Below are 14,918 nucleotides of genomic sequence, written 5' to 3' on the forward strand. Positions count from 1 at the left end.
CAGCCTCTTCTCTAGTTGTCTTCTCTACATACTGTGTCAGGAAATCTTCGTGAACACACTTAAGAATCTCCACTCCACCTAAACCCCTTGTGCTAAGGAGATGCCAATCAATATTAGGAAAGTTAAAATCTCCCAATACAACAACCCTATTGCTCTGTTCCAGAATTTGCCTCCCTATCTGCTCCTTGATATCCCTGTTCCTATTAGTGGGTCTATAAAAAAACCCAGTAGAGAGTTATTGCCCATTTCCTGTTTCTGATTTCCACCCACACTGACTCAGTAGACAAACCCTCCATGACGTCCTTCTTTTCTGCAGCCATAACACTATCCCTAATTAGTAATGCCATGCCTCCACCTCTTTTGCCTCCCTCTCTGTTCTTTGTGAAACATCTAAAGCCTGGCACACTCAGCAGCTATTCCTGCTCCTGAGACATCCAAGCCTCTGTAATGGCCACAATGTCATAGTTTCACATGTTGATCCACGTTCTAAGTTCATCCGCCTTGCTTACAATACTCCCTGCATTAAAATAGGCACATCTCAAACCATCAGGCTGAGTGCATCTATGCTCTAACATCTGCCTATTCTTCCTCACAAACTCCCTACAAACTGTTTCTACTTGTACTCCAAATTCCTCATTGTCTGCCTCTTCACTTTGGTTCCCACCCCCCTGCAAGTCTAATTTAAACCCTCCCCAATAGCATTAGCAAACCTCCCTGTCAGGATATTAGTCCTCCTCGGATTCAAGTGCAACCTGTCCTTTTTGTACAAGTCACGCCTGTCCCAGAAGAGGTCCCAATGATCCAAAAAATCTGAATCTCTGCCCCCTGCTCCAATCCTGCAGTCATGCATTTATCCTCCACTTCATTCTATTCCTATACTCACTGTCGCGTGGCACAGGCAGCAATCCAGAGATTACTACCTTTCAGGTCCTGTTTCTGAGCTTCCTTCCTAACTCCTTGTATTCTGCTTTCAGGACCTCCACCCTTTTTCTATCCATGCCATTGGTACCAATACGTACCACCACCTCTGGTTGCTCACTCTCCCATTTCAGGATATTGTGGACACGCTCAGAAACATCAGGAACCCTGGCACCTGGGAGGCAGTCTACCATCCTTGTTTCTTTTTCATGCCACAGAATCACCTATCTGTCCTCCTAACTATAGAGTCCCCTATTACCGCTGCTATCCTCTTCCATTCCCTATCCTTCTGAGCCACAGGGCCAGACGTAGTGCCAGACACACGGCCACTGTTGCTTCCCTCAGGTAGGATCCCCCCACCCCCCCAACAGCACTCAAAATGGAGTACTTATTGTTAAGGGAGACAGCCATAAGGGTGCTCTCCACTACCAGACATCCTCCCTTCCCTCTCCTGACAGATACTCACTTATCTGTGCCCTGTGGCCCCAGGCTGACTATCTGCCTGCAGCTCCTGTCTATCACCTCCTCACCCTCTCTAACAAGCTGAAGGTCCTCGAACTGCAGTTCCCTAACTCAGCCTCTAAGGAGATGCAGCTCAATGTACCGGATATCCCACATCCGACACTTTGACACCCAGAACAGAAAACTGGCCTCACAGTCATACCCACTGTTCTTGTTAGAGGGGGAAAGAAAGTAACTTACCTTGCCTAGGTCTGTCGTCACTGAAACCCCAATGACCCAAAGCCCTACTATTCTGACTTACACTACTCAGACGACCGCTCTGTTAGACAGTGTCTCTCTTTTATTTCAGAGCTTCCTCAGCATCCTTGCGCAATGACAAGCTACTGTGTCTGCGCACTTCTTCCTGACCTGTGCAAAGCTCACTCTCTCTTTGAATCAGGTATATGGAGGAGTTTAAGGTGGGGGGCTATATGGGAGGTAGGGTTTGAGGGTCGGCACAACAATGTGGGCCGAAGGGCCTGTACTGTGCTGTACTAGTCTATGTTCTATGTTCTATGTTTTGTTATGTTCTATGAATCGATTGGTCCATCACTGATATGGCTCCATGTCTCAGAAAGGATGTGTTGTCATTGGAGAGAATCCAGAGGAGGTTCATGAGGATGATTCCAGAAATGAAAGGATTAAGATACGAGTAGCATTTGTCAGCTTTGAGCCTGTACTTACTTGAATTTAGAAGAATGCATGGGGATCTCATTGAAACCTACCAAATGTTGAAAGGACGAGGTAAGGTGGATGTGGAAATGTCTCCTGTGGTGGAGGGATGGAAACCTAGAGGGTACAGCCTCAAAATTAAGGGGTGACCTTTTAGAACACAGGTAAGGAGGAATTTTTTTAGCCAGAGAGCAGTGATCTGTGGAATGCTCTGTCATACGAGGGGTGATTGATAAGTTCGTGGCCTAAGGTAGAAGGAGTCAATTTTAGAAAACCTAGCACATTTATTTTTCAACATAGTCCCCTCCTACATTTACACACTTAGTCCAGCGGTCGTGCGGCATACGGATCTTGGACTTCCAGAAAGTGCCCACAGCAGGGGTGATTGATAAGTTCGTGGCCTAAGGTGGAAGGAGATGAGTTATACAGCTCTCGTTACATGCACATGCAGTTCAACTCTTTGAATGATTATGCAGAAAGTTTGAAGTTAATAATTCATCTCGTTCTACCCCTGATGAGTTATTAACTTCAAACTTTCTGCATAATCATTCAAAGAGTTGAACCACATGTGCATGTAATGAGAGTTATATAACTCACCTCCTTCTACCTTGGGCCATGAACTTATCAATCACCCCTTGTAGACTATGATGGAGGCAAACTCCATGGGTATACTTAAGGCAGAAAGTTGACCGTTTCCTGATCGTTCAGGGTATCAAAGGATATGGCAAGAAGGCAGGTGTATGGGGTTAAGTGAGATCCGGGATCAGCCATGATGGAATGGCATTGCAGACTCGATGGACTGAATGGCCTAATTATGCTCTTATTGTCTTATGGTCTAAACAATTCCAACATATTTGTCAGGTAAGATCTTCCCTTAAGGAAACAATGCAGAATTTTGCCTATTTCTTCATGTGGTTCCAAGAACCCTGAAACCTCACATTTAATAATAGACTCTTAAAATCTTACCAACCAGTCTATAATTTCCTGTCTTTTACTTCTCTCCCTTCTTAAAGAGTGAAGTGATATTTACAGTTCCTTTGGAACCGCTCCTGACTCTAGTGACTCTTGAAAGTGCAACTAAAAGTTGTGTTTTATTAGTTGCTTTCTGTAGGTTTATAAAAGATGTCCGCTAGTTTTTGCAATACTGTACGCTCCCTCTTTTACTTTTATGCTGTCTTTGACTTCCCTGGTTGCTATGGTTGCTATGGTTGCCTCATTCTCTTTTTAGATTGCTTCTTCTTATTAGGGATGAAATGTTCCTGTGACTTCGAAATTACTCCCAGAAACACCTACCATTGCTGCTCTACCATCATCCCTGATAGGCTTTTCTTTCAATCAACTTTTGCTAGCTGCTGTCATGCCTCTGTATTTGTTTTTACTTAAATGTAATACCAGTACATCTGATTTTACTTCCTCTCTTTCAAATTGCAGGGCGTATTTTATCATATTATGGTGACTGCCTCCAAAGGATTCCTTTACCTTAAGCTCCCTAATCAAATCTGGCTCACTGCACAACTCCAACTCCAGAATTGCCTTTTTCCCAATGGATTCAATCACAAGCTGCTCTAAAAAGCTATTCCATACATTTCTTCTCTTGGGATCCATTGCTAACATGATTTTCCCTGTCCACCTGCATATTGAAATTTCCCAAGACCACTGCAACATCAATTTTTTATATATGCTGTTTCCATCTCCAGTTGTAGTTTGAACCTCAAATCCTGTCTACTATTCGGATGCCTACAAATAATTCCCACTAGTGTCTTTTTACCCTTGAAGTTTCTTAATTTTACCAACAAAAATTCCACATCTTTTGATCCTATGTCACTTTCTGTTAAATATTTAATTTAATTTTTTACAAACAGAACCACCCCACACCTGTCTTTTCAATAGGATGGGTATCCTTGGATTCTGTGATGCCCACAATATCATAACTACGAATTTCTAACTGTGCTATAAGTTTACCTACTACGCATACATTCAAATGTAATGCCTTCAGTCCTGTATTCACCTTCCCTCTTCTCAAATTTGTCTACACATTGCCTGAAGTTAACTTAATTTTCTCAAATTGAGGTTCATTTTCAACACTTACCAAAGGAATGTTTTTAGTGACAGATTGGTGGGTAGAAGCAGCAATTTCCAACTCACTCTCAAAGTATTCTTCAGAATTTACTACGCACACGATATTGTATAAACGGACGTCGCATTGGGACTTCAATAGGACCTGACAAGTACAGTGACCTGGCCCTTTCGATACAAATTTCATTGGCATAGAGATTGAATCTTCCTCATCTAGATTTAATGAAAAAACAAAAATATCAATGTTCAAATTCCAAAATTACTTGACACCAGAATGCTGTAATTAAGTCAACTCTCAGAAATTATATTTACTATAAATTTCATCTTGTTTCTAATTTTTTGCATTTCAATACTTTATTCCTGTATTTTATTTTTTATATTAGATTGAGATTATACAAGTAAAAATTCAGTAATTAAACCGATATTAAAAGGAATTCTAGAGTCCACAGATTACAAAATTATTATTGTTACCTCTCAAGAATACTCAAACAAGAGCATCTAGCCACTTACCTAGGCATTGATAGCTTTTATCTATGCCTCAAAATTGAATGAAAATAATTTATTGTGTATTGAAGCGATCAAATGCAAATTTAATGATTACATTGCAGATCACAGAATCAAGGAGTCATATGCAACAAAAACAAGACCTTTGGTCAACCGTGTTTTTGCTGGCCATCAGATATCTGTCTATATAAATTCTCTTTTCCAGCACTTGGCTTGTAACTTTCTATGCCATTGTGTTTCAGACATCTTACTAAGTATTCCTTAAATGCTATGAAAGTAACTGTTACCACAACTCACAAACCACACCCCGCCCCCACAACTCGGGCAGTGTGTTTCACATTTCAACCATTTGATGAGTGAAACTTATTTTCAAATCCCTTATTACTATTTTATCTTTAAGTTAAGCCTTTATCTTCTGTTTATGGATAGCTTTGCTAAGGGGATATTTATCTATGTCCATCTAATACGTGCCCTTCATAATTTCCTATATTGTACAACTTCATTCTATTGCAAATGTGACCATATATTCTGGTCAGTTATCATTTACTTTCTGCATTTCATTGCCAGTTTGACCTCTGAGTTTTCCTTTTTGCAGTTTCAAATAAACTCAACCTAAAGAGAAGGATCAGGACTTTGCCCTTTTTACTGTAGATTTCTGGGCTTAGCACAAAGTTCAACAATTTCAAATAATAAACATTCCTCCTTTTTTTCAGCAGCCATTGGCAATGATTTAGCTATTCCGATTCACTCCTTACACAGACTCACCTTCTGTTTCTTACTTTGGTCTTGTACAACCATCTCTTGGCATGAAATCTCTCCAGATTTCTTAACTTGCCACTTAGATTCACTTGGCTTCTTTCCTTTCCCATCCTATTTTTTTTCTGCCTTTCTTGCTTAAAATTTCTCAAATTTCTAACTTATCCCATTTCAAATGAAAGACACTGAACTGAAACAAATATTTGCTTTTGCAGAAGTATTTCTATTTCTGTAATGTTTTGTAGCTTCAATATTAACTACTTCAAAGGAAGACACAGGAGTCCGAAATGTGACTCTAACTTCATGTCTACTTTAAGCGAGGTGTGCATGGTAGCGTGATGACATACTCAATTCATGTATTTATTCATATAACCCACAATGAATTACGTAAATGAACAAGAATGTGTAATCAACCAATATGTAACCACGATTACTCAAATATTACTGAAATGTTAAAAACACAACACTCCTCTCTGCTTAGCTATAAACTCTATCTCAATAGAGAATGCATCTCAGCTATATACACAATATACTATATAATACAACTATAATATACAGACATCCACAACATAGTAAATTTTTAAATTGTACCATTCATGCCTAAAGAATTAATCACTATGGAGGTTTTCTTAGTCTTGAGGGATAACGTCTTTCCTGACAAGGGGTATCACTCTGCTTGACAGGTGAGACTTGAGGCTGTGAAAACAATCTCTCAGGTTCTGGGGCCTCCTCCATGCTAGTTGTAGGAGATGATCCTGAGACTGCAAAAAGTGGTTCTGCCAGCAGCCGCCACCTTTTCTCATCTTCCTTTTTCCTCTTCTAATTTGTACATCTCGATTTTGGGAAGGTGCATTTAGTTCACCAGAGTGTTCTCTTATTAATCCTTCTATTGCTCCTTTACAATCTGATCCCTCCTCTTGGTTTCCTCATCCACAAAATCAGCTGATAAACCCTCTGTTTTCGCATCTCCATTGACTCCTTCCATTTTGGCCTTCCATTCATCCAGATGAGCTTTAGTCTTTGCAACTATTTTTACAAGTAGTTTTCTGTCTCCCATTTGAAGTTCATACAATAACCTTAATGCACGCAAAGTAGATTCTGGTTCTTTGTACTCACAAAAGCAAAATATCTGCAACTTGTCTGAAGCTCCTTGAACACTCTTTCCAGCTGAAAACCAAGTCATATTTTGCATGTAACTGCCTGATTAACACATCAGGAGCTTTTTCAGATATGTTGCCTACAAAAACTTCTGTAGTCAGACCCTTGCTTTCATCTCTTTCCTGATTCCTCTGAGCAGCATGGTCCTTCCTTTGTCCAATATGTTTTCCAATCAGAGGCACAGAAGTAGGCACCAACGCTATTTGTCTCCTGTTGTGGGATCATCCTGTACCTTTTTTTAATTCACTTTCAGTTTACTTTATTGCAGGGGACGTGGCATGAAAATTTTGGATTGATCTCCAATCAAGACATAATTGTCTCAGCCACTCACGCCCCCACAATGCTGGTCCTCCTGTTTTTACCACATACAAGTTCAATGTGGCTTGTTTGGTTGTTGTACTTCACTGTTACGAATGTCATTCCCACAGGAGTTATATTTTCTCCAGTTTAAGTTCTTAGCTGGATATCTGCAGGTTTCTGTTTAGTATCTTTAAAACGACTTTCCAACTCATTTTGTAGAATGACAGAAACAGCTGAATCAGTGTCTAATTCCATTATAATTAATTTGCCATTCACTGCTGGTGTAAGCCATATTGCCTGTCTATTGCTAGTTTATACAATGTAAATTTCAAGGTTACACAGTCCTGTGTCACTTCCATCATTATCAGATTTTTCTTTAACAACATGCAGATTTGTTGCTCTTTCTGAAACTGCAACTTAAATTTTTATCTTTTTCCCTTCTCTGTGCAGTTCATTTATTTTTGTCTGCCTGACATGCTCTTTGTATGTGTCCTCTTTGTTGCATTTTCTACAAGTTTTCCCTTTAAACTTCCATTGGTCTGGTGTATGTTAGCCCATGCCACAACGGTATCACAATTTGCTCAGCCAGGCCAGTTTGTATTTAGACACTGCAATTTTGTTCATGCATACTTTCTTTCCCGACTGCAACTCAATTGCATCTCTGTCTGCTGTTTCCATCGATACAGCAATTTCAACTGTCTTTTGAATGTTTCAGTTAAGAGTAATTTTTGAATACTTTCTTTGAAGATTACACAAACTAAACAATCTTTTGTGCATTATTAAGCCCATTGCCGAACTGACAATGCTCAGACAATCTCTTCAATTCAGCCACATATGCTGAAATGAACTCCCCTTCCTTTTGATTCCACTTATGGTGGATCATTCTGCAATCAACAATGGCTTCAGTTATAAATGTTCCTGCATTATTTTCACAATATCAGCAAAGCTAATTTCTGCTGGTTTAGTTGGAACAGTCAAACTTCGAAGCAAACAGTATGCCTTTAAACCCAATGCAGTCAGCAAAACTGGTACTTGTCTCTCATTGGCTATTTTATTTGCTTAAAATACTGTTCAATCAGCTCAGTATACATGAGCCAGTAACCAGATGTGTAATCAAATGAGTCAATCTTTTCAATGTAGCCAATCATTTCTGATTTTTTTAATGATTATTATTACCTGGTACTCACTGTTTATGAACCCATAAATTCTTCCATTTTCTGTCTTTTTTAACTTGACTTTCTCGGCACGTGCTGCGCTGCTTTTTTATTTTGCCCATTCCTCGCTGCACTGCATTTTTAAAATTCACCATTCCTCACTGCACCTCAGCATGTCGGTAGCCGTCTTAGGTTTGTTTTAAAAATACCTCGTCACCACTGTTATAATGTGGTATCACGTGGTAGCACGATGACGTAGGCTATTCACGTATTTATACATATAACCCCTAATGAATTATTTAAACAAGCAAGAATGCTTAATCAACCAATATGTATACAAGATTACTCATATTGCTGAAATATTAAATACATAACATGCAGCAATGCACTATGGCCCATAAGTTTACATTCATAGCACCATTTCTGCACCATATGGAGAAAAGTGATTACTCCTTGAGAAAAATGCAATTTTAACAATTTCTGGATTTAAACTGGTAAACACGAGGAATTCTGAAGATGCTGGAAATTCAAGCAACACACATCAAAGTTGCTGGTGAACGCAGCAGGCCAGAGGCAGCATCTCTAGGAAGGGGTACAGTCGACGTTTTGGGCCAAGACCTTGCATCAGAACTAACTGAAGGAAGAGCTAGCTCTTCCTTCAGTTAGTTCTGACGAAGGGTCTTGGCCCGTACCTCTTCCTAGAGATGCTGCCTGGCCTGCTGCGTTCACCAGCAATTTTGATTTTGATTCTGGTAAGTTGGCTTATAACTGATGCATGCACTGAGGTACAGTAAAGAAAACTTGTCTTGCATACCATTCATACAGATCAATTCATTACAACAGTGTATTAAGATAGTACAAGGTAGAACAAGAACAGAATGCAGAACAAAATGTTACAGAGAAAGTGCACTGCAAGTAGACAATAAGGTGCAAGCCATAATAAGGTAGATTGTGAGATTAAGGCTCCATCTTATCATAGTAAGGAACAATTTAATTGTGATATAACAGCAGGATAGAAACTACCTTTGAGTTTGGTGATACATGCTTTCAGGCTTTTGTGTCTTCTTCCCTAAAGCAGGGGAGAAAGAGAAAATATCTGGAGTGGGTGGTGTCCATGATTATGTTGGCTGCTTTACTCTGCCAAGAAGTGTACACAGAGTTCATGGAGGGGAAGTTGGTTTCCATGGTGTGCTGAGGTGCGTTCACAGCTCTCTGCAGTTTCATAAGGTCTTGGGCAGAGAACTACCATACTAAGCTACGATGCATTGATAAAAATGGTAAGAGTCAAAGGGACATGCCAAATTTCTTCAGCCTCATGCAGAACTAGAGGCTCTGGTAAGCTTTCTTGGTCATGGCGTCAACATGCTTAGACAGGACAGGCTATTGGTGATATTCACTCCTAGGAACTTGAAGTTCTCCATGCTCACAAACTCAGCACCATAGATATGAACAGGAGCATGTGCGCCTGGTAGTAGATGGAGCATATTCTGCCAGGGGGTCCATAGATCCCTCAAAGTTGAGAGCCTTTATTAATCAGGGGATTGAGTTCAAGAGATGAAAGGTAATGTTGCAGCTCTATAAAACCCTGATTAGACCAAATTTGGAGTATTGTGTTTAGTTCTGGTAGCCGCATTATAGGAAGGATGTGGAAGCTTTAGTGAAGGCGCAGGAAGGTTTACCAGGATGCTACCTGGACTACAGGGTATGTCTTGAATAATGGTTGAGCAAGCTTGGACGTTGCTCTTTGGAGCAAAGAAGGATGAGAGATGACAATAGAAGTTTATAAGATGATAAGATGCATAGATACAGTGCACAGCCAGAGACTTTTCTCCCCCAAGAGCAGCAGTGGATAATACAAAAGGGCATAAATTTAAGGTGATTGGAGCTCAGTATAAGGGTCATGTCAGAGGTAGGTTTTTCTTTTACATGTAGAGTGGTGGGTACGTAGAACACATTGCGAGAGGTTGCGCTAGAGGCAGATATATTAGATGCATTTAAGAGACTCCTAGATAGATACCTGGATGAAAATAAAATGGAGGGTTTTGTGAAAGGGGAAGGAGGAGGAGGGGAGGAGGGAACGTCGACGCAGACCTTGAGAGGCCTGCGTCGGGCATTTTCATGCCTTACAAGGCGCAGATTGGAAATCTGTGTGGGGCGCCACTCTTCACTCTTCACAGACACTAGAGGAATGTGTGGTTAAGTGCCTTGCTCAAGGACACAAACATGCTGCCACAGCTGAGGGTCAAACTAGCAACTTTCAGATCACTAGACGAACACCTTAACCACTTGGCCACATGCCCAACCTTTCCTTTTTGTGGAAAGGAAGGGTTAAATTGACCTTGGAGTAGATAAAAAGCTCAGCACTATATTGTGGGCTGAAGGGCCTGTACTGTGCTGCATTATTCTATGTTTTATGTTTTGTTCTATGTCCTATGAGGAAAGGTTGACTGAGCTAGGGCTGTTCTCTTTGGAGCAAAGGAGGATGAGAGGCGCCTTGATAAAGGTGTATTAAATGTTAAGAGGCATAAGATGTTAAGACCATAAGACCATAAGACCATAAGACAAAGGAGCAGAAGTAGGCCATTCGGCCCATCGAGTCTGCTCCGCCATTTTATCATGAGCTGATCCATTTTATCCTATTTAGTCCCACTGCCCCGCCTTCTCACCATAACCTTTGATGCCCTGGCTACTCAGATACCTATCAATCTCTGCCTTAAATACACCCAATGACTTGGCCTCCACTGCTGCCCGTGGCAACAAATTCCATAGATTCACCACCCTCTGACTAAAAAAATTTCTTCGCATTTCTGTTCTGAAAGGGCGCCCTTCAATCCTGAAATCATGCCCTCTCGTACTAGACTCCCCCATCATGGAAAACAACTTTGCCACATCCACTCTGTCCATGACTTTTAACATTCGAAATGTTTCTATGAGGTCTCCCCTCTTTCTTCTAAACTCCAAGGAATACAGTCCAAGAGCGGACAAACGTTCCTCATATGTTAACCCTCTCATTCCTGGAATCATTCTCGTGAATTTTCTCTGTACCCTCTCCAACGTCAGCACATCCTTTCTTAAATAAGGAGACCAAAACTGCCCACAGTACTCCAAGTGAGGTCTCACCAGTGCCTTATAGAGCCTCAACATCACATCCCTGCTCCTATACTCTATTCCTCTAGAAATGAATGCCAACATTGCATTCGCCTTCTTCACTACCGACTCAACCTGGAGGTTAACTTTAAGGGAATCCTGTACGAGGACTCCCAAGTCCCGTTGCATCTCAGAACTTTGAATTCTTTCCCCATTTAAATAATAGTCTGCCCGTTTATTTTTTCTGCCAAAGTACATAACCATACACTTTCCAACATTGTACTTCATTTGCCACTTCTCTGCCCATTCTTCCAATCTATCCAAGTCTCTCTGCAGACTCTCCGTTTCCTCAGCACTACCGGCCCCTCCACCTATCTTCATATCGTCAGCAAACTTAGCCACAAAGCCATCTATTCCATAATCCAGATCGTTGATGTACAATGTAAAAAGAAGCGGCCCCAACACTGATCCCTGTGGAACACCACTGGTAACCGGCAGCCAACCAGAATAGGATCCCTTTATTCCCACTCTCTGTTTCCTGCCAATCAGCCAACGCTCTATCCACGTATGTAACTTTCCCGTAATTCCATGGGCTCTTATCTTGTTAAGTAGCCTCATGTGTGGCACCTTGTCAAACGCCTTCTGAAAATCCAAATATACAACATCCACTGCATCTCCCTTGTCTAGCCTACTGGTAATTTCCTCAAAAAATTGTAATAGGTTTGTCAGGCAGGATTTTCCTTTAAGGAATCCATACTGAGTTCTGCCTATCTTGTCATATGCCTCCAGGTACTCTGTAACCTCATCCTTGACAATCGACTCCAACAACTTCCCAACCACCGACATCAAGCTAACAGGTCTATAATTTCCTTTTTGCTTCCTTGCCCCCTTCTTAAATAGCGGAGTGACATTTGCAATCTTCCAGTCTTCCGGAACCATGCCAGAATCTATCGACTTTTGAAAGATCATCGCTAATGCCTCCGCAATCTCCACAGCTACTTCCTTCAGAACACGAGGGTGCATTCCATCTGGTCCAGGAGATTTATCGACCTTTAGCCTATTCAGCTTCCTGAGTACTTTCTCTGTCGTAATTGTGACTGCGCACACTTTTCTTCCCTGCCACCCTTGAGTGTCCGGTATCCTGCTGTCTTCCTCAGTGAAGACTGATGTAAAATACTTATTCAGTTCCTCTGCCATCTCCTCATCTCCCATTACAATTTCTCCAGTATCATTTTCTATCGGTCCTATATCTACTCTCACCTGTCTTTTACTCTTTATATACTTGAAAAAGCTTTTAGTATCCTCTTTGATATTATTTGCTAGTTTCCTTTCATAGTTAATCTTTTCTCTCTTAATGACCTTCTTGGTTTCCTTTTGTAAGGTTTTAAAAACTTCCCAATCCTCTGTCTTCCCACTAATTTTTGCTTCCTTGTATGTCCTCTCCTTTGCTTTAACTTTGGCTTTGACTTCTCTTGTCAACCACGGTTGCATCCTTTTTCCACTCAAAAATTTCTTCTTCTTTGGAATATACCTGTCTTGCACATTCCTCATTTTTCGCATATACTCCAGCCACTGCTGCTCTGCCGTCTTTCCCGCCAGTGTCTCTTTCCAGTCAACTTTGGCCAGTTCCTCTCTCATGCCACTGTAATTTCCTTTACTCCACTGAAACACCGACACATCAGATTTCGGCTTCTCTTTTTCTAATTTCACAGTGAACTCAATCATGTTATGATCACTGCCTCCTAAGGGTTCCTTCACCTCGATCTCTCCAATCACCTCCAGTTCATTACACAATACCCATTCCAGTACAGCCGATCCCCTAGTGGGCTCAACAACAAGCTGTTCTAAAAAGCCATCTCACAGACATTCTACAAATTCTCTCTCTTGAGATCCAGTGCCGACCTGATTTTTCCAATCTACTCACATGTTAAGATCCCCCACAATTATCATGACATTGCCCTTCTGACAAGCCTTTTCTATTTCCAGTTGTAATTTGTAGTCCACATCCCTGCAGCTGTTTGGAGGCCTATAAATAAGTGCCATCAGGGTCTTTTTATCCCTGCTATTCCTTAGCTCAACCCATAAAGATTCTGCACCTTCCGATCCTATATCACCTCTTTCTAACAATTTAATATCATTTCTTACCAATAAAGCCACGCCTCCCCCTCTGCCTACCTTCCTATCCTTCCGATACACCGTGTATCCTTGGACGTTCAGCTCCCAGAGACATGCATCCTTTAGCCAGGTCTCAGTGATGGCCACAATATCATACCTGCCAATCTGCAGCTGTACAACAAGATCATCCACCTTATTCCTTATGCTGCATGCATTTAAGTACAACACCTTAAGACCAGTATTTGATACTTTTTGCTTTGATTTCACTGCAACTTTATTGCACTTCAACTCATCCCAATGGCTACACATTTGCCCCATCACCTGCCTGTCTTTCCTGACATCTTTACTGCTCACTATCTTAGATTTATTTCTGTTATCCCCTTCCTCTGCTCTATCATTCCGGTTCCCATCCCCCTGCCAAATTAGTTTAAACCCTCCCTAACAGCTCTATTAAACTTTCCCGCCAGGATATTGGTCCCCTTCGGGTTCAGGTGTAACCTGTCCTTTTTGAACAGGTCATACTTTCCCCAGAAGAGATCCCAATTATCCAAGAATCTGAAGCCCTGCCCCCTACACCAGTCTCTCAGCCAAGCATTCATCTGCCTGATCCGACGACTCTTGCCCTTGCTAGCACGTGGCACAGGTAGCAATCCTGAGATTACTACCCTGGAGGTCCTGTTTCTCAGCTTCCTTCCTAACTCCCGGAAATCTCTCTTCAGGACCTCCTCCTTTGTCCTATCTATGTCATTGGTACCAACATGTACCAAGACAACTGGCTGCTCACCCTCCCCCTTTAGAATATTCAGGACCTGATCCGAGACATCCCGTACCCTGGCACCTGGGAGGCAACACACCATGCGGGTATCTCTGTCAGGCTCACAGAATCTCCTGTCTGTTCCCCTGACTATGGAATCCCCTATGACTACCGCATTCCTCTTCTCCCTCCTTCTCTCCTGCACAACAGTGCCAGGCTCAGTGCCAGAGACCCGGTCACCGTGGGTGTCCCCTGTCAGGTCATCCCCCTCAACAGCATCCAGAACAAGATATTTGTTGCTGAGGGGGACAGCCACAGGTGTGCTCTCCACTATCCGGGCATTTCCCTTCCCTCTCTTGATAGTGACCCAGTGTTCTGACTCCTGTAGCCTAGGGATGACTACCTCCCTGTAGCTCCTGTCTATCACCTCTTCACTTTCCCTGATAAGCAGTCGGTCATCAAGCTGCAGCTCCAGATCCCTAACGTGGTCTCTGAGGAGCTGCAAATCGATGCAGCTGGCGCAGATGTGGCCAACAGGGAAGCTGGAAGTCTCCCAGGATTCCCACATCTGACACCTAAGAGTAGATTGAGCATATTCTGCCTGGATATTTTGCCTTATCATCATAAAATGATAAGAGTGGACAGCCAGCACCATTTTCCCAGAATGGCAAAAGCTAGTATGAGAGGACATACTTTTTAAGGTAATTGGAGGGAAATAGGGAGGGGGAGTTAGAGGGTGTTAATTGACACTGAGATTAGCACGTGCATAGAATGCACTGCTAGGGTGGTGGCAGAGGGAGATACATTAGGGGAATTTAAGTCACCCTTAGATAGGCACATAGATGAAAAAAATGGAGGGTTCTGTGGATGTGAAGGGGTAGATTGATCTTGGAGTAGGTTAAACGGTGGAATGAAGTGCCTGC

General features: G+C 41.9%; 1 protein-coding gene across 1 annotated transcript in view; it reads right to left on the reverse strand.

Annotated features, from left to right (window-relative positions):
• Window positions 1-14,918, reverse strand: part of LOC134348078 (cilia- and flagella-associated protein 47-like) — a 712,768-nt gene that overhangs the window by 275,861 nt on the left and 421,989 nt on the right. Inside the window, exon 46 of the mRNA XM_063050919.1 lies at window positions 4,181-4,380. Coding sequence (XP_062906989.1) covers window positions 4,181-4,380 — 200 coding nt within the window. The remainder of the gene's footprint in view (window positions 1-4,180; window positions 4,381-14,918) is intronic.

This window comes from Mobula hypostoma, chromosome 6 (assembly GCF_963921235.1).
Source record: "Mobula hypostoma chromosome 6, sMobHyp1.1, whole genome shotgun sequence".
Classification (NCBI taxonomy): domain Eukaryota; kingdom Metazoa; phylum Chordata; class Chondrichthyes; order Myliobatiformes; family Myliobatidae; genus Mobula; species Mobula hypostoma.